The 20,189-nt window shown below is 42.0% G+C and overlaps 2 protein-coding genes across 5 annotated transcripts; one reads left to right on the plus strand and one right to left on the minus strand.

The window, feature by feature from the left end:
• Nucleotides 1-21: 21 nt before the first annotated feature.
• Nucleotides 22-8,744, minus strand: pycr3 (pyrroline-5-carboxylate reductase 3). Of its 4 annotated transcripts, none has more exons than XM_039002832.1 (7): nt 8,643-8,744; nt 6,208-6,316; nt 5,768-5,832; nt 5,317-5,496; nt 4,785-4,997; nt 1,096-1,188; nt 22-998 (listed from the first exon to the last, which is right to left on the minus strand). In XM_039002832.1, exons 2-7 carry the CDS (start codon nt 6,284-6,286, stop codon nt 786-788), a joined length of 843 nt encoding a protein of 280 aa, XP_038858760.1. In that variant the 5' UTR covers nt 6,287-6,316; nt 8,643-8,744; the 3' UTR covers nt 22-785. The 4 variants fall into 4 exon arrangements, with proteins under 4 accessions (XP_038858760.1, XP_038858759.1, XP_038858757.1 ...); XM_039002831.1 differs by having other exon boundaries at nt 5,768-5,847; XM_039002829.1 differs by lacking the exon at nt 8,643-8,744 and adding an exon at nt 6,836-7,380 and having other exon boundaries at nt 5,768-5,847.
• Nucleotides 8,745-9,608: 864 nt separating this feature from the next.
• Nucleotides 9,609-19,805, plus strand: bmb (brambleberry). The gene is made up of 12 exons (XM_039002008.1): nt 9,609-9,855; nt 10,242-10,370; nt 10,802-10,987; nt 11,146-11,368; nt 12,100-12,216; nt 14,627-14,806; nt 15,015-15,221; nt 15,378-15,513; nt 15,740-15,801; nt 15,912-16,039; nt 17,479-17,576; nt 18,319-19,805. Exons 1-12 carry the CDS (start codon nt 9,619-9,621, stop codon nt 18,446-18,448), a joined length of 1,833 nt encoding a protein of 610 aa, XP_038857936.1. The 5' UTR covers nt 9,609-9,618; the 3' UTR covers nt 18,449-19,805.
• Nucleotides 19,806-20,189: the final 384 nt, after the last annotated feature.

A 20,189-nucleotide genomic window follows, 5' to 3' on the forward strand; every position in this document is an offset into this window, starting at 1 on the left:
TTATTAAAGTCTGGAACAGTGTGTAGTCAATTTAGCTTTTATTAATTTGTTCAATCAGTTTCCCAGGATTGGTATACTCCCATTCAACACGCACTGCGCTTGCACATGACAGAATAAGGAACTGTTTAATAAAACGTAATTTCTTCCGCCAGCAGGGGTCACTTGATTTCAGAGACTGGGACCGCTCAAAATCATGTCACATTGATTTTTTTGTTTGTCTGGAATAAAAAAATGTTGGGATAGTTTTCAAAGTAAATAAATAACAAATGCAGAAAACCTAAGGAAGGTGAATTGTATGTAACATCTGTAACTTGATAGGCCACACTTTAGAAGAATGGAAATGTACTTTTAGTACATTAATGTACAGTACCACTCAAATACATTGTAAGTAATTTCCAATATCATACTATGTGCAGGCTCTATAAGGACCATCTGAATTAACAAAGTGTGAATGTACAGCACCTGTTCATAGCCATCCATTTGGACCAGATAGGTACAACATTCTTTTAATAACAAAAACTGAAAATACCAATGAATTCACTTTAATATTTCAAATGAACATTGATAAATTATGAAGATAACTGGATTAGCGCTGATTTGACGCATCTTGCTGTATTCTTCACAATCACTATGTGTCCTTGAACAACTCCTCCAGTCAGATTTGTAGTTAGATTAGGCTCCAACCGTAACAAAGTTGAAGACTGAAGTGGTTTCTGTGGGCGTTGGGCAGAGACCAACCAAAAATTCTACATTTCCTGAATCAGTTACTATGGGCCAAAACGACTTCACTTCCTATTTTCTGTGGCCGTAGGCGCCGACTTCCTGCCCAGCTCCCTGGCCCTCTCAGTTGCAGTCTCCACAGCGGTCATGGTGGCGGCCCTCACACCCCCCTGCTCCATGGCATGAAGCCCGAAGATAGTGGTGCCTCCTGGTGTACACACCTCCGAACGCAGTTGGGCTGGATGCTTCCCTGAGTCCCTCAACAACTGGCCTGCCCCCTAGAACAGAGAAGAACATTACACATGAACAGAGATACAGAAGTACCTATGCTAATATAATACAAATGAGGGCTGTTTTATGAAACCAAAAACTCACCAATACAGTCTGAGCTGCGATGCTATGGGCCAGAGCACTGGGCATGCCCATCTTCACCGCTCCCTCAGCCAGCGCCTCTGCAAACAGATACACCTGCAGGGCCAAGGACTCTCTGTTATAACCAGAACAACGTTACCCCTTCCAGTTTTGTCTTCTCCATCCCATCCCTCTCCCTCCCTCCATCTCTCCTTTCTTCACCTCCATCCCTCTATCCAACTACTTCTCTGATAGAGTTCAGTGTGTCAAATCGGAGGGCCTGTTGTCCGGACCTCTGGCAGTCTCTATGGGGGTTCCACAGGGTTCAATTCTCGGGCCGACTCTCTTCTCTGTATACATCAATGATGTCGCTCTTGCTGCTGGTGATTCTCTGATCCACCTCTACGCAGACGACACCATTCTGTATACATCTGGCCCTTCCTTGGACACTGTGTTAACTAACCTCCAGATGAGCTTCAATGCCATACAACTCTCCTTCCGTGGCCTCCAACTGCTCTTAAACACAAGTAAAACTAAATGCATGCTCTTCAACCGATCGCTGACCTCACCTTCCCACCCGTCCAGCATCACTACTCTGGACGGTTCTGACTTAGAATATGTGGACAACTACAAATACCTAGGTGTCTGGCTAGACTGGAAATTCTCCTTCCAGACTCACATTAAGCATCTCCAACCCAAAATTAAATTTAGAATTGGCTTCCTATTTCCCAACAAAGCATCCTTCACTCATGCTGCCAAACATACCATCGTAAAACTGACCATCCTACCGATCCTCGACTTCGGCAATGTCATTTACAAAATAGCCTCCAACACTCAGACTGCATCCAATTTGTTGAGTTATCACAGTGCCATCCATTTTGTCACCAAAGCCCAATATATTACCCACCACTGCGACCTGTACGCTCTCGTTGGCTGGCCCTTGCTTCATACTCGTCGCCAAACCCACTGGCTCCATGTCATCTACAAGTCTTTCCTAGGTAAAGCCCAGCCTCATCTTAGCTCACTGGTCACCATAGCAGCACCCACCTGTAGCACGCGCTCCAGCAGGTATATCTCACTGGTCACCCCCAAAGCCAATTCCTCCTTTGGGCGCCTTTGCTTCCAGTTCTCTGCTGCCAATGATTGGAATGAACTGCAAAAATCACTGAAGCTGGAGACTCATATCTCCCTCACTAACTTTAAGCACCAGCTGGCAGAGCAGCTCACAGATCACTGCACCTGTACATAACCCATCTGTAAATAGTCCAGTCAACTACCTCATCCTCATACTGTATTTATTTATCTTGTTCCTTTGCACCCCAGTATCTCTACTTGCACATTCATCTTCCGCACATCTATCACTCCAGTGTTTAATTGGTATATTGTAATTACTTCGCCACCATGGCCTATTTATTGCCTTACCTCCCTTATCTTACCTCATTTGCACACACTGTATATAGACTTGTTCTACTGTATGTTTGTTTATTCCATGTGTAACTCTGTGTTGTTGTATGTGTCGAACTGCTTTGCTTTATCTTGGCCAGGTCACAGTTGTAAATGAGAACTTGTTCTCAACTAGCCTACCTGGTTAAATAAAGTAAAATAAAAAAAATCCCTACCTTCCCTCCATCCTTCTCTTTCCTCCTTGATCCAATTCACATTTACATTTCAGTAGACACTCTTATCCATAGCGACTTACAATGAGTGAAAATTCAATAGATTAGGCTCTTCAAACTCAACTCTGGACCTTGAAGCCAGTTCCACTGCACTTTTTCAATTGTTGCCCTCCAGTCAGGGACTGACTTAGACCTAGAACTAGAGGTCGACCGATTATGATTTTTCAACGCAGATACCGATACCGATTATTGGAGGACCAAAAAGGCAGATACCGATTAATTGGACGATTTTTAAAATGTATTTGTAATAATGACAATTACAACAATACTGAATGAACACTTATTTTAACTTAATATAATACATCAATAAAATCAATTTAGCCTCAAATAAATCATGAAACATGTTCAATTTGGTTTAAATAATGCAAAAACAAAGTGTTGGAGAAGAAAGTAAAAGTGCAATATGTGCCATGTAAGAAAGCGAACGTTTAAGTTCCTTGCTCAGAACATAAGAACATATGAAAGCTGGTGGTTCCTTTTAACATGAGTCTTCAATATTCCCAGGTAAGAAGTTTTAGGTTGTAGTTATTATAGGAATTATAGGACTATTTCTCTCTATACGATTTGTATTTCATATACCTTTGACTATTGGATGTTCTTATAGGCACTTTAGTATTACCAGTGTAACAGTATAGCTTCCGTCCCTCTCCTCGCTCCTACCTGAGCTCGAACCAGGAACACATCGACAACAGCCACCCTCGAAGCAGCGTTACCCATGCAGAGCAAGGGGAACAACTACTCCAAGTCTCAGAGCGAGTGACGTTTGAAACGCTATTAGCGCTGACCCCGCTAACTAGCTAGCCATTTCACGTCGGTTACACCAGCCTAATCTCGGGAGTTGATAGGCTTGAAGTCATAAAGCATTGCGAAGAGCTGCTGGCAAAACGCACGAAAGTGCTGTTTGAATGAATGCTTACGAGCCTGTTGGTGCCTACCATCGCTCAGTCAGACTGCTCTATCAAATCATAGACTTAATTATAACATAATAACACACAGAAATACGAGCCTTAGGTCATTAATATGGTTGAATCCGGAAACTATCATTTCGAAAACAAAACGTTTATTCTTTCAGTGAAATACGGAACTGTTCCGTATTTTATCTAACGGATGGCATCCCTAAGTCTAAATATTGCTGTTACATTGCACAACCTTCAATGTTATGTCATAATTGCGTAGAATTCTGGCAAATTAGTTCGCAATGAGCCAGGCGGCCCAAACTGTTGCATATACCCTGACTCTGCGTGCAATAAACGCAAGAGAAGTGACACAATTTCACCTGGTTAATATTGCCTGCTAACCTGGATTTCTATTAGCTAAATATGCAGGTTTAAAAATATATACTTCTGTGTATTGATTTTAAGAAAGGCATTGATGTTTATGGTTAGGTACACGGAGCAACGACAGTACTTTTTCGCGGATGCGCACCGCATCGATTATATGCAACGCGGGACACGCTAGATAAACTAGTAATATCATCAACCATGTGTAGTTATAACTAGTGATTATGATTGATTGATTGATTGTTTTTATAAGATAAGTTTAATGCTAGCTAGCAACTTACCTTGGCTTCTTACTGCATTCGCGTAACAGGCAGGCTCCTCGTGAGGCAGGTGGTTAGAGCGTTGGACTAGTTAACCGTAAGGTTGCAAGATTGAATCCCTGAGCTGACAAGGTAAAAATCTGTCGTTCTGCCACTGAACAAGGCAGTTAACCCACCGTTCCTAGGCCGTCATTGAAAATAAGAATGTGTTCTTAACTGACTTGCCTAGTTAAATAAAGGTGTAAAAAAAAAATATATATATATATATAGTTTTTTTAAATCGGCAAAATCGGCGTCCAAAATTACCGATTTCCGATTGTTATGAAAACTTGAAATCGGCACTAATTAATCGACCATTCCAATTAATCGGTCGGCCTCTACCTAGGACACCAAGTGTGTGCAATTAATTATCAGGTAGAACAGAAAACCAGCAGGCTCTGGAACTCGTAGGGTAAGAGTTGAATATCCTTGGTTAGGCCATCCCTCCTCCCACTCACAAAGGCCACCCCGCTGCCACTGAGCCCAGTGTGGATGTCTATCCAGGCCTCGGGCCCCTCCTCCACCAGGCCACAGTGTTGAAGCAGCGAGCGGAGCAGATCCCCATCCTCCTGCCGCGCCCGCGTCCCCCGCGAGAACAATAGTGCCCCTTGCTGGACCAGACAGGGAAGGTTAGGCATCAGTCTCAAAACCACCGTGTCAAATGGCAGGAGCTGGAGGAGAGGGGGGAGGGAGATGAAAGAAGGAGGGCGAGAGGGGAGGGACATGAGAGAAGGAGGGCGAGAGGGACAGCGGTGTTCGGATGGATGGAGGAGGAAGAAGAAGAGAAGAAAGAGGGCATGTGACAGAGACCAAAAGACAAATGTATACAATTATGGTCTTTTGCTTTATTGCTAAAAATGTTCTTGTCTTTTTCTTGTCTGCAAAGAAAATCGCCAGGAATGTCTATCAGATATCTGATCAACCAATCAAGCAACTCATGTTACTCAGGTTACTAAGCAATAGTTTAAAAACTCTCTCATCTGGACTCACCCCCTGAAGCGTTGCCAAGGTTACACCTGCTGCCACGGAGACGATGATGTGTTTCGGGGTGACGTGGTCTGTAATCTCACTGAGAATGCTTGTGACGAGGTGTGGTTTGACCGCCACGAACACCAAGTCACAGCTACTGACCAGCTCTGCATTGGAGTGGGTGACAGCCACCCCCAACTCCTGAAATAAAATGAAAACAGAGGTGAATGGTAACTCTGCGCACTGTGCATAACACACACACACACACACACACACACACACACACACACACACACACACACACACACACACACACACACACACACACACACACACACACACACACACACACACACACACACACACACACGTAGAGCAATAGATTCATCAATGCAAATACAGTGATTGACATCAGCTGACGGGGGTGGAGAGAAAAGAAGTGTGTGTGGAAAAAAAGAGGAGATATGTGTACCTGAAAGCGACCAAAGTTCCTTGCGGAGGGTGCGCTCACTTTAACATTGGTGGGAGGGACATCTCCTGCAATTAAACATCCTGCAAGTTTTTGGGGGCAAGTAAAGAGTCACACACACACCAGGGTTGGGGTCAATTCGAATTGAAGGCAGTCAATTCTAATTGAAGGCAGTTAATTCAGGAAGTAAACTGAAATTCCAATTCAATATTTGAAAAAAGGGCATCTACTTTCAATGACTTCTCAATTAACTGAAAAGGAGAAGCTATTTATGTAAGAAGTTTTTACAGATTGGAATTTTATATTCAAATCACTTCCTGAATTGACCGACTTCAATTCTAATATACCCCAACCCTGACACACACACTAGATTACCTTGGCTATCCTATAGGCCATGTTACCCAGATGAAGACACACACACTATATTCTCCCTGTTGACCTACCAGACTGCAGGACTCCCTTGGCTATCCCGTAGGCCATGTTGCCTGCCCCGATGAAGCCGATTCTCAGGTTAGAGTCCATCTCAGGAGGCGTCTCTGGGTCTGTCTTGATCTGCATGGAGGGCAAAGATAAATCCCTAGTCATACCAATGAACCATAACAGGGGCATCAATGATTATAATGACATGGTCGCTTGCGTCTCAAATGGCACACTATAAAGTGTACTACTTTAGATATGGGCTCATAGTGGGGCGGCAGGTAGCCTAGTGGTTAAAGTGTTGGGACAGTAAGGTTGCTTGTTTGAATGCCTGAGCCGGCAAAGTGGAAAAATCTGCCATTCTGCCCTTGAGCAAGGCAGTTAACCCCCACAACAAATGCTCCCCGGGTGCTGATGACGTCGATTAAGGCAGCTCCCGCACCTCTCTGATTCAGAGGGGTTGGGTTAAATGCGGAAGACACATTTCGGGTTAAATGCATTCAGTTGTGCAGCTGACTAGGTATCCCCCTTTCCCTTAGGGTTCGGGTCAAAAGTAGTGCACTGTATAGGGAATACAGTGCCAGGGCACAGACAAAATAATCATGGGCTTGACATCTGGGAAATGGTAAGAAATCAAATTAGTCCATTGCCTACAATGACATCCACAGTAGAATGATCATGCAACGATTGAGCAGCAGTTGCTTCTTCTTCGGAATCTTCTGTCTCTTCGTCATGCACTATAAACTTATGCCTATTCCGAATACGAACAGGGCCGCTGTTGGTGCCATGCGAGCGGCTCCATGTTTCAGATTCATCCATGATTGATTGCATCGTGGTTGCATATTGTGGGAAACGGGTAAGTTTCACTGTTTGCTGGTTGTTATTCCAGCTATAATACGATGTCTTGAGAACTTTCCATCGGTGCCGTATCTGGTCAATTGATCTGTGATACCCGGCCTGTTTCATTCTCTTCTCTGCTACCTTGAACAACTTCAGGTTTCGAACCTTTCGACCGTCCAAGTGCTTCGCTATGTCCAGCTCCCTTAAAACTTTTAACATGTATTCAGTCTCCTCCGAGTCCCAGAAGTATTTTTTCATGGCAGCCATTTTTTACTCTGAGTTTTTTAGGCTGTGATATGTAGTGATCAAATTATAATATTGATCTGTCCGAATATTCCGAATGGATCTCGATCGGATGCTTTGCTGGTGTCGTCACTAGTTACCAAAGCCACAAAGTCATAAACCCCGCCTATTTCGAAAATGTATCTTCTTAAAATCTGATTTTAAACCTAACCCTAATCTTAAACACACTGCTAACCTTATGCCCAATCCTAACCTTAAATTAAGACCAAAAATTAAATTTTTGTTTAAATTAATATTAAAGATATAGGCTGTTGACTTTGTGGCTGTGGTAACTAGTGGAAACACTTTACTGCCGGAACAATAACAAATTAACTTCCGGTTTTAGCCTTCATAATAAAAGCCCTCATATAGGCCATAAACCATTATTTTATTAAACGTTTCAATAACACGTTAAGAAAACTGATTTGATAAATACCTATTGGTCAATATGTTACGATATTGGTATAATAAGAAAAATTGAACAATGTTAACACAAAAAAAAATGTATATATTTTTAGACATCCCTCATTCAGACCTCTTGGTGTAAGAGCTAATCTCCTGACAAATGTATGGCCACATTAGAGATACATATTTCCCACAGATCACACAGACCCACAAAGAATGTGAAAACAACTCAAGCATTGATAAACTCCCATATCTGTTAGGCGAAATACCGCAGTGTGAAATCACAGCAGCAAGATTTGTGGCCACGAAAAAGGGCAACCAGAGAAGCACAAACCAATATTTATCTTCCCCTACTATTCGTGCTACAACTATTTCCACATTGTAAAAACATGTACATAGCTGATAATACAACTCTTGAAATGTCTAAAACATTTACGAGTGCAATATTTAAGCAATAAGGCACGAGGGTGTGTGGTATATGGCCAAAAAATATACCATGGCTAAGGGCTGTTCTTAGGCAATACGCAATTCAGGGCTCGAACCACCCAGTTAATAATTACTGTTAAACTATAATAGTTTTTTGTTGTTGTTGCTGATTTGTGTTCTCACTTTTGTTTGTTTATTTCACTCGCTTTGGCAACGTAAACACGTTTCCCATGCCAATAAAGCCCCTTTGAATTCAATTGCTAACTAGGTGTTGGACTGACAGACACAGGGGCCGTGGTTTTGAGTCCCAGTCACTTCTGACAGTACTAACACAAATCGTCGGGCTCACACACGCGTGCTTTTACAACTAGAACCACAACCACATCAAGCTGATAGCTACTACAGCTCAACATTTTAACTAACTAGGTAGCTAGCTAGCCTATGATTCAAATTGACGTCACTTTATTTGAGATATATATGCATTATACAGTTGCCTAGTTATGGTTACCTTCAATCAAATCCAGGGATTTTGTAGAGGCTTTGAGCTCAGCTGACTCACGAGTTTTCCTGTCTGAGCACGTTGCTGCACATTATCTGATCTGTATATCATCTCAACCTCAGTCCTATGTACCATAAAGGACACATATGATGGAAAGATCTACGAATCTGCCAAACTCAAAGGGACAATTGGCCAATCATCAAACAAGAAGTCAACCTGTTCCTGGTTGTGTATCTCGCGAGATCCAGAAAGACGCTGATCCGATTGGCTGTTTCATGTACCATTTAAAACAGATGAATGTGGCTGTAAGAATTGAAAGGGTTCTCATTCAAATCAGCTGGGTTTGGCTCATCAGAATCAACGAAGGATTGTACCCGCGGAAATCCGACGAAAGAACAGAAGTACTAATACATTTTGAGGTAATTTAGCATAACTTTTGAATTTGGTAGTCTGTTATTACGATTTTGCTTTGCTTCAATGGTTGTTTTTAAGCAAATAGTTTATTTTCATTAACTTCTGACTTTTTAAAATGGAAAATAAAACATGCACACGGTAGTATCGCCTGTTTAGTTCAATGCAATGATTCCAAATAATATTTTACCCTTTGCAAGTCCGGCCACACCGCCTGTCACCTGTGCAGTGCAGGTTCAGAGAGGGCGTTGCATCTGACATTTACATTTGTTTGAGTCGAAGTCGGTCCATAGTGAATTGAATAACATATGCCCCTCATAATAAAAAGCAGTGGGCTTTAATTCCCGGTTGTCTACGCTAGTTTCTCGCTGAGCTAAAGCTCAGGCATTTTAATGGAGAGTTAATGCACGTCTTCAGCTGTTAGGTCAAGTCAACCAAGTCAATCAACCAAGCGTGTTTTACCCAACCACCATTGCTCAACTTGTCTGTCACTGACATTGCAAGTTTGAATGTACACATTCAAACTTCATGTGTACATATCCTCCCTGTGTAGCCTACTTTCTCCAGCACTCAGATGGCTCGGCTGATGATGGGCCTTATACTGCTGTTGGCCTCCCGGTGTGGTCCAGTGAGCGGTTTATTTGACTGGTTGAAGCAGACGCAGCCAGGGGCTCCAGCCCTCGCCCCTTCACTGGTCCCTGGACTACCTGAGGGAGATGCCCAACCGTTCGAGATGACGGTAGCCGATGAAAAGTTCCTAGCAGAGGCAAAAAATATGGAGCTCAGCCTGTTGGACAGCTGTCATTACCGGGTAATGTGATGGACAGTATTATTCTCTACACAACATTAATCAGGTCTTCTCGCTTAGATAACAGAATCTGTTTCAACCATTATGAATATGGTCTATGAACCCTTGGCTGAGCAGTAATGCATGATGATGCATCCTACTGTTATTCTTTCCCAAAGAGAGCTTGGGCTATATGTCCACCTAACAACTATTATTTATTTATTTATTTCACCAGGCAGTGACACTGAAGCATAATGGCTTTATAGGCATGTTCATGGGCATCACAGCACCTTGGAGAAGATGCAGGGCAGATCCACTCATCAGTTTAATGCATGTCTTTAAAACAAACTGACTTCATATTGATTATCTCCTATCATCAGCCAGTAGAAAGTCTGTCCCTCTCCCTCCAGGTGGTTGCCCAGCTGAAGTCGACCTGCGCTAGCCTATCAGAGGAGCAGCTGGCCAAACTGGGCGTTGTCCTGTTCAACTGCCAGGCAGAGGTGGAGGGGCGTAGGACGTACCCCTGCACTGAGGACATGGTACGCTCTGAGATGTATAATTTGTTCCAGCTAAAAGATATCTAGAAACTATTTTTTTTTTTTTAATCAAATGTTTTGGGAGGCAAGTTGTTTGAATATTAGAATGTTAATACAGTTCTGTCCTAATCACTGATGTTAGAGGACTTGATGGGTTGAAGGCAGAATTGTTAGTGAGTGACATATTTTCATATTGGAAGGCTCTGTCCTCTTCCCCAGTCTGAATCTGGGTCATTTGTATTAGGGCATACTGCAAAAAATAGTTTTTAAATTATTTGTAACGGGAAAAACAGTTTATTGGAGAACTTCAGGTAGTGTCTCCCGCTTCACTTGGTTCTGTTTCATTTTGTACCTGAGCTCGACCCAGTTTGCATGCACAGCACTGAAGCTGATTTCAGTGTCTCTACAGTATGTTCACCCTCTTCTCCTGCCAGTCCCTAAAGCAGTGCACAGCAGACATGGACTCGGACACGTGGAATGCTTACCACATAGTCAGCAACCGGGCACGCTCAGTGTGTTACGCCACCCGTCAGCAGCACTTCCGCCGCAGGGCCGAGCTCACCGTCAACGCGCTGATCTCTACAGCAACAAGCCAACTGGACGCCATGAAGGACCTGAAGGTAAGTTGTCTTTTTGTCAATCTCTCCCTTGTTCTGTCCCCCCCTTCTCGCTCTCACTCTTTTTTCCCCTTCTATTTCAAAGGGAGAGGTGTGTTTTTCTTTCTCTGTTTTCTGTCATAATATGGGGACTTGAATGGCTCTGCTGTGTTATACAACAGGAGGGTCAGCTGGAGCTGAAGGATCTGACTTCGGCCTCCCTGGAGAGGCTGCTGGAGGGTCACAGTGCCCTGGTGGCCCAGCAGGGGGCTCTGTGGGAGGGCCAGGAGCAGCTGGAGACCTCGCTCTCGTCTAACCTGGAGCGTCTGGGCCAGGAGAAGGCCCTCATTGCCTCAGGACAGGAACTGGTGGCCCAGCTCATCCAGGGAATCACACACAGGATGGGTAAGAGGAGATGCATGCACAAATACACACACTGTTTATTCTCTATTTCACAGCCTTAATCCACGATAATACCAATTATTTTTTATAACTAAACCAAGATAGACCACAGCCTGTCGTTTCCAGTGGAAACAAATGAGTCATAGTGGGCAGAACAAGCAGGTGAGCAGAGCCAAGCACGAGCTAGCGAGATCCTATTAGCGCATTCTAGCATGCATCTGCATATTTCCGTTAGGGAATGCCTACTCTGAAGTGCGTGTGTGCAATAACTAAATTTGTCTTTGCCCTCCTAAACAAGGTGATTTTAAAAGAAATAACTTTTGCAAAGGGTAAAGTCTACAAACCTTAGTCCACTCTGTTCATAACAGATTGTAGGTTTGCAAACAGAACTGTATTGAGAATGTTTAATCTATGAGAAAATGTGGAGAATGTCGGCCAAAATCCAGCTTGTTCCATCTTCTCCCGCTGCTAGCAAGCACTCACTACCATATTTGGTAGTGAGTGGAAAAGCCAAGCGGGTGCTTCATTTATACATCCAGTGAAATATCTGTCATTGTTCTATCTGTGATGATAACACTTGTTCACTCCTAGCACTTTCTCTCTCACATGCTCTTATGTGACGTTGCTCTCTTTCTCAACACTGTTTGGTCTCTTTTTGCTCTGTGCGCTCACTGACTCCTTACAAAAATGCTTGTGAGATCATGTTCACTTCATGTCCCCTATCTCCCTTCTAGAGAATGTTAGTGAGCAGCTAAAGGATCAAGGGTCAGAGGTGCAGGAGGGTCACAAGGCCATTCTGAATGACCTTGCTGAGGTCAGTGGGCACGCAAAGGACATCTATAGCAAAATAGGTAAGATGCGCATGCACACACCATGCAAAAGCAATGTGTATGTTCATCACACTAACTTGTAATTTGGGATAAATCTACTGATTCTAGATAAATGCAATGAATGATCTGTATTTGTTTGCAAATGCTACTTATTAATTTAATTACATGTGTTTGACAGCTTGAGATGCATCGCAAGATACATTATCTAAGTTTTGAGGTCTTTGGGACAATTTTATTAATTTGTTAAATACTTTAAACTGCATTCTAATGTTGACTGCTTAAAGAAAACATCAAGCGAAGTGCTTTATGCATGCTCTGTTTTTGGGTCTCGGGGGCTGCCTGAGTGGAAATTTGAAATGGAAGTTATGGAACTCCCTACGTGGTTCCTTTTATGGGGAAAAGTCCTCAATGAAACTGACATTAGGCTAAATGTGGAGAATTATACGTTTGCCTCTGTTGGCCATCAAGTAGTCTATTAATGTATATGCCATTGTAGGCTGCCATTTGATACAATAATTATGTTGAAATGACTATCACTGGAGTCATTGCAAATAAATTTGTGCCACTTGTGTAGCCTATCTGGAGCTGGCAAACAATTTAATAAATGGCCTAAAACTTCAGTTTATTGTTGTAGCCTTGTGGTGTTTTGAACGTATTAGATTGACAGTAAATCAGATTAGGCTACAGGTAAAATAAACACTGGCTGCTGTTGACATTCATATACATATTATTCATTTTTAATTGAGTGACTGTAATAATGACCACATCCTCAGTAGCCTATTCCAGCAGGCTATTGGGGAACACAAGCACTTCTTATTGTGAAATCGCCTTGTATTTCATGTTGAATAAATTAGTCTGGTCATTTGAACTAGGCATTCTGCTAAATCGTTCAGTTTACATCTTGTCTAGGCTACTGTAGACTAAAAAATGAGACGTAGGCCTATCGGGCTATAGGCTCCATGTCTTTATCTAAGCAAACTATGACAATGTAATTGCAGTCAAAAAAACAAATTTTAGTCTGTAGCCTGTCAATTGAAATAAGTCAATCTCGCAAATGGGCCACTTTTATAACGGATTGTAGTCTTAACATCTGGCACATAATAACGGCACAATTGCCAGATAATAGCCTAATATGAGTTGTATTTTATTTTATGTTCATCCAAGTGTTTCTTGCTGAGAGATTTCGAGATCCTCTATCCAACTTGCATCACTCAAACTCTCCAATCATATTTATCTATAGTTATGCACAAAGGGGATTTATTTACAACTATTAACCTGGTTCGAGCCCTGAATGCTGGTTGTCAGAAAGCCGTGGTATATCAGACCAAATACCACGGGTATGACAACATTACACCGTTCTAATTACGTTGGTAACCAGTTTTATAATAGCAATAAGGCACCCCGGGGGTTTATGATATATGGCCAATGTACCACGGCTAACGGCTGTATCCAGGCACATTGCATTTAACATTGGCCATATACCGTGCCTTATTGCTTAATCATGGCAAATGAGTTAAATCAACATCCATTGATAGAAAAATCTTTCGAGTTTAGTAAGACTGAATTATTTTCTCTTGCCACATTCAAATTCCTTTGTCATAGTTTGCTATTATTATTTTGAGGTAACCCGAATTTAGCTTTTAACGTCGTTACTATGATATTCCTTCATTTGCTTGATATTGTTATAGAAAAAGGGTTTATTGTATAGATATGGTAACTCAATTATTGTAAACGATAAAGTTAAGCCTTTTGGGCAGGATTTGAGTGGTTGTTGGGCTATACATTTTAGCTTGGCCTGGCAACCCTGGATCCCGTAGATTATATTAGTATTCTATGAGTGATCCACTGTTCAGTGTGGGAGTCTTGTGCTTCTTGATTTTTCTCCATGCACTGCTAGTCTGATTTTGATTGAATGGTGCTTCTTCCAACTTTCAAGTCACCTGCTTGTTGCGGTGAAATCAGGGTGTCCAAGTTCCTGGGCTAGTTGAGTGGCCATCTCCCTGAGCAGTGGAACGCTCACCGGTACCCCTGGATTCTTGGTTTGGTTGTACCACGGTAGCAGAGCCGCTTCCACATCCCCTGCTTTCTCTATTCTCATTGAGGTCAAGATGGAGAATGTGACTGAATATTTACTGCACTTAACCTAAATTGCCATTTTCTGTAGTCGCGTAAATAATGATTCTGGCGAGTGTCAACAGGAGCTGTCAAATTGTACTTTTGGTTTCAGGGTCTGCATTCAAAATACCAAGAAACGCTGTTGAAGTTATTTATGCAGGTTTAAATGACATGATACACTATTTGACAGTTTAATTGTTTATATTATAGCTAATTTGACATTGTTTATCATTGATGTAGTAAAATTCTGGTATTTTTAATTGTGTGGATCTGATAATTTGTTTTTCTCCTTGTCTCCATGGTAATGTAATCTCAGACCACAGTATGTCTGGGTTCCTGCAGTATCAGAAACTGACAGCTCAGTACTACATGGATCTCATGGGAAAACTGGAACGCATGAATGGAACCCTGGGAACCATGCTGTGTTACCTTGACAACATGCAGCGTTGTCTAGAAGAGAGGCTTCATATTATCCAGGGTTACCTGGGCTGGGCAGGTAGTGTGTGTGTAATATATATATATATATACGACTCCTTTTTTAGAATCAGACCAGGTACACACAACTTTAGACCACCAGATGCATTTTTATTGTTAAGGTCAACAGATATCATCTTTTGCAGTGAGAAGGAACATTTAATCTTAGTTCCTTCATCAGTTACACACATTTTTCAGTAAATTTCCCTCCCTGTGTTCCTGTCCAACAGGTCTAAGCCTGGCTGCGGTGTGGACGTGTGTGGTGCATGCTGGGTACTTCCTGCTGTGTGCGGTGGTACTGACGTTCCTGCGCTGTCCGTCCTTCTCCCGAGCCATGCTGCTCTTCACGGTCCCGCTCAACGCTGTGGCTGAGGTCAACCAACAGCCTGCCCTGGACCTGCCCAGTCTCAGCATGCTGCTGCTCACACTGTCACTCGGTACGGGCAGGGTTTTGTGTGTGTTGCTGCCCCTCTCACTGGAAACCACAAATGGGTGTGTTTTCTCACCCTGTCACTCATGACTGACTGGGATATTAATAATTAGCCCTATTATGGGTGATGTGGACTATTGTGATGTCATTACCCTCTCCTCAGGCTACTGGTTGGCAACGCAGGTGTTGTGGGCGTGTTCTCAGATGAGAGGAAAGAAGATCCCCAATCAGAAGACCCTGGAACCAGAAAGCCACCACTACCCCCACTCCTGCGGCCCATCCTCCTCCACCCCCCAGAGGTGAGTGACAGTAGGGTAGCTCCAGAATTGAATTACATTTGACTTCAGATTTGCTAATAAAACATGCATCACAAGATGTGCATTTACCAGAGGAAAGCGTAAATGAAAGTACTTATTTTCTAAGTGGCCCTCGACAGTAAAGGGTGGGTACTGCTAGTTATGTGAACTGACTAAGTTTGATATAATGTAGCTGATACTTCTCTCTCTCTCTCCTCCATACTCTCAGAGATGAGCTGGATGGTCTCATGGAGCCAGGAGACCTGCTGGACCAGGACAGCTTCATGACTGGTGTGTAACACACACTACAAATGGACCATGTTCTCTAAAGAATTCCTCTCAAAATGAATGGAAAACACTTTACTCTTGGCTCTGTTATTTATTTTTCTAATCTTTTCCAGGTGACCCCTGCATAGCAGCATTTTCTTCTTCCCATGCCCACTACATGGCTGAGGCCAGGTTTGTGCCTGTTATGGGCTCAATGAACCACTCTACTCCCAGGTTCAAGTGTCGGCCTAGTCTCTCTGCGGTGAGCATGAATATAGCAGATGAATGTCCTTAAGGGAGATGGAGGGTATTAGTGTCATACTCTGATGGACCTAGTTAGTTATAAACCAGTAGGTTTATGTAGATTACTTACTAAATGTAATTAGGTTACTAGTTACTTGGCCAAAAATCTAATCACTAACATTTGTATTACTCATTGATTACTTTCAGTTACTTTTAGGTGACTTTCCCCATAAGAGGCACAGGTTAGTAGCTGGCACAGCAACAGTCATAAAATCTTTCTTTTTTTTTTTACCTAACCTTAACCACACTGCTAACCCTAATAGTTAGGCATTAGGGTATATACACGTGTGGTTAGGGTTAGCTACACATCAGTGGCGGTCAGTGGCATTTAAAATAAATAAAAATCCCCCCCATGAGCATGGCCTTATTTCTATTACAGCATATTGGTTGACTTTCTTTCACCCAGTTCAATGTAACATCGGTAGGTTTAGGCTAGTACATGATACTCACATTTTCCCTATACCCATCATGAGGTTGCTACAACCTAGCCTATGAATGACAGTTTACAATGTAGGTGCACACAGGTTGAGATACATTTGAGGTAACATCATACTCCGCATGGCTAATAGAACTAGAGCGTTAGTAAACCCACTACAATCATGCAGTAACGTTAGTGTACAGTCAGTAAGCAGTTACACCGGTGGCAATAAATTAGTCAAACCAAAAGCTTACCTTGACTTGGAAGAGTTCCATTGTTGGAAAGTCATAGCCAGCTAGCTAACATAACATCCTTCTGTTTGAGCAGGGTGTTTCAGTAGGATAAACTAGCTATCTGCATTTACTAGCTAAGTAAGTGAAAAAGACACTTGCTACTTCATTTTGGTAGAAATTAATTTGTTATACTGTTCTACTGTCTTTCTCTCTTTGTCAACTACTCATCACATTTTTATGCTCTGCAGTGCTAGCTAGCTGTAGCTTATGCTTTCAGTACTAGATACATTTTTGGATCCTTTGATTGGGTGGCCAACATGTTAGTTCATGGTGCAAGAACTCTGATAGGTTGGAGGATGTCCTACGGAAGTTGTCATAATTACTGTGTAAGTCTATGGAAGGGGTGAGAACCATGAGCCTCCTAGGTTTTGTATTGAAGTCAATGTACCCAGAGGAGGACAGAAGCTAGCTGTCCTCCGGCTACACCATGGTGCTACCCTAGAGGGCTGTTGAGGCTACTGTAGACCTTTTCAAAATAGTGTTTTAATCAATTATTTGGTGATATGATTTATATTTAGTATAATCTAAAAAGGATAACTTTTTTTGTATATTTATGAAATTCACTGAGGATGGTCCTCTGAGGAGCCTCAACTGCTACACATACAGATTATTATTGGCTCTGTCATCATTGACATACTGTTTTTAGATTGGTAGGCTATTCTTGACATTTTGTGTTCTGATTGGCAGGCTGTCCTAGGTCTGCCCCAAAGGAACCTGGGAGTAATGATGGATGCAGTGAGCAAATCACGGAACGCCAGCCCCAACCAATCCCTGGCCAGCAACAGGTTAGCATTCTAACCAACCTGATACGTTTAGCAGGTTCAAGCATCAACTCTGTATGCAATGTTTGACCTTTATACAGTGTGTGCCTTAGTAAAAACCAACAATGATACGCCGTGTGACATTTTTGCTATGTCATACCTGTACTGTATGTGTATAGCTAGGTGCGTGTGCTCATAGTTTTTATAGGTGTGAGAAGTTGACCTTTTGTATCAATTATACTGCCTGGCTTATCTTGCTACAACTAAAGATGATTGTGTCATATCAGATCACATTATGCCACACCTATGTGATGTGTTTAGCGGGACCAGGGATTACTTGTGTGCATTGTGAGAATTACGTTCACTGCCTGATTTATTTTAGTACAACCAATGACATATATAATGACTTTATGCCACACCTCATACAATGTTTATAGAGGAAGAAATGATTACTACTGTGGCGTTAGTCTTGTACAGCCAGTAGATGGGTTTGATCAGAGGTATTTGATACAAGTTGGACTAGTTCTGTAGGTCAATCAACTCCATAGTTCTCACCATTGTGACCAGGACAGACGGTGTGTTTTCAGACTACATTGCAGTTGGGCTGTGCAGAATCCCTGATCTACAAATCACCTTGTATCTGAAATAACTATTAATTATGTGACCAGGATGAGTTCTGCACCTCGCCTTGCTCAAACTGATCCCCCTCAAAAGTGTAGATTTATTTTCCTCCCTTCCCCCTCTCTCTCCGCTGGTCCCCTGGCAGCTCTGTGTCTGGTCGTCAGCTGTGTAATGGCACTACCAGGATGGGACATCAATGTAAGAAGAGGGCGGTGCTGGGACAGGAGTACTGCCACGTCCATGAGGGTGGCTATACATCCTACAACTGCCTCTGAACAACACCCTGCCTGTGTTCCAAATGGTACCCTATTCCCAATATAGTGCACTACTTTTGACCAGGGCTATAGGGCTCTTCTCAAAAGTAGAGCATTATGTAGGGAATAGCCGGCCATTTGAATGCACACCCTGCTTCCCCCCTCTCTGCTACCCCCACCCCTTCCTACATCCACCAGGGGCAAGTTCAGTAGGAGAAAACGTTTTGAAATGAGAAATCGTACCAGTAAGAACAGATTTTTGTTGCAAAATGTTTTGCTAGTGTACCCAACTGAACACCCTCCCAGAATGACCAGGAAGTAATTGGGCTATTCTCCTTTTCTTTTCACGTTTGTTTAATCATGCGGTTACCATGGTTTCTCTTATCATCAGGGTATCTCTAGTGTCTAAAGCAATGACCAGTTGTCATGTGTGGTAATTTTTTTTTTAATGTCTGTGTGGATGAAAGTGCGTGCCTGTGATATCCTGTAGTAGGATACTCCCTGGCTGTAAATGTGAAAGTAATGTGATAAAGCTGATGTTACTGAATTCTACAAGGGTTTATGCAGGCAGGATTGTTTGCTTTTTATCATGATTTATGGACCCTGTGTGTACATGATACTGACCATTTTATTTAAAAAAATATATATATAAAAAAAAAAAAGGTGTAGATTTGTCATTTGCATCCGTGTTATGTAGAGGACAAAGGAGGCGAATTATAACTTTCACTTAAGATTAATTTTCCTTGTCATGTATTGATGTCATTGAGAGACTAAGTGAAATTTCATGTAAATGGAAGTTAAGATTCGCCCATAAAGCACTAAATTGCACTCATAAATTACTCCGATTTGACTAACGGTTGGGAATATTATTTGTGTTTTTCTGATCTTAAATGTTTTTTTTTTTTTAAGCTGCCTGTCAAAGGCAAATGTTTTTGTATGAAGGCCATATCTATTGTTGGGATTTTTAAAAATTAATAATAAAATATCAGTAATGCAAAGTTTGTAAACATTTCTGTGTGAAGGGCATATTTCAAATCAAAGTTAATTGGTCGCGCACACCGATACGCAGGTGCAGCGAAATGCTTATGTTACTAGCTCCAACAGTGAAGTAGAATGTCTCTAAAATAACCACATTTCTAAAAACGACAGATCAAGTCCAATTAACAATCTGTTATACGATTTTTATAAATAATGACTAAATGATGTATACATTTAACGTAGAACTAAAACTACCCTGTGATTGTATGAAATTTATTAGAATCATACATCTATAAATCTGTGTGTAGCTTTAGTCAGAATTAGGACAGACTTTTTGTTCCTTTTAGTATGTAAGCAGGGTGCAAGTGTGAGACAATGTATGAGATAAGAGGAGCTATCGACAGACAAGCTCTACTACTGTGTTCCTTTCAGGACATTCTGTCCCCACCCAGGGAGGGGAGAGACCTTGGGCTTGTAGTAGATTGTATAACAGGTGGCAGACAATGTATGAGAAGAAGACTTGTGAACTATATTGTCATTGTCATAAATGTCCCTCTCAGAAACAATGTGAGGTATAAAGACCAATGTACAGGAAATGATAGGGAGAACGTTCCCGTAAATAAACATTTGACGATTGTAGACTGGGCGTCTTTTTATTTCTATCAGTATCTTACAAATCCTGATATAGCAGACTGAGTAATTGAATTGGTTAAAGAACATGAACATAATTCTCCTAACACAATCCTGAGTAGATATATTTGAGTGAGCATGTCAGAATCCAGAA

The sequence above is a fragment of the Salvelinus namaycush genome, chromosome 10 (assembly GCF_016432855.1).
Source record: "Salvelinus namaycush isolate Seneca chromosome 10, SaNama_1.0, whole genome shotgun sequence".
Lineage (NCBI taxonomy): Eukaryota > Metazoa > Chordata > Actinopteri > Salmoniformes > Salmonidae > Salvelinus > Salvelinus namaycush.

Excerpts from the sequence above, each read along its gene's own strand:
- pycr3 (XM_039002829.1), bottom strand. The coding sequence starts at position 7,288 with ATGGCTGCCATGAAAAAATACTTCTGGGACTCGGAGGAGACTGAATAC. Across the intron at positions 4,998-5,316 it reads CCTTGGCAACGCTTCAGGGG|CTCCTGCCATTTGACACGGT; the intron begins GTGAGTCCAGAT and ends CCTCTCCTCCAG. Across the intron at positions 1,189-4,784 it reads GTGGCAGCGGGGTGGCCTTT|GTGTATCTGTTTGCAGAGGC; the intron begins GTGAGTGGGAGG and ends TTGGCCCTGCAG.
- bmb (XM_039002008.1), top strand. The coding sequence starts at position 9,619 with ATGGCTCGGCTGATGATGGGCCTTATACTGCTGTTGGCCTCCCGGTGT. Across the intron at positions 15,514-15,739 it reads TCCTCCTCCACCCCCCAGAG|AGATGAGCTGGATGGTCTCA; the intron begins GTGAGTGACAGT and ends CCATACTCTCAG. Across the intron at positions 15,802-15,911 it reads CCAGGACAGCTTCATGACTG|GTGACCCCTGCATAGCAGCA; the intron begins GTGTGTAACACA and ends AATCTTTTCCAG.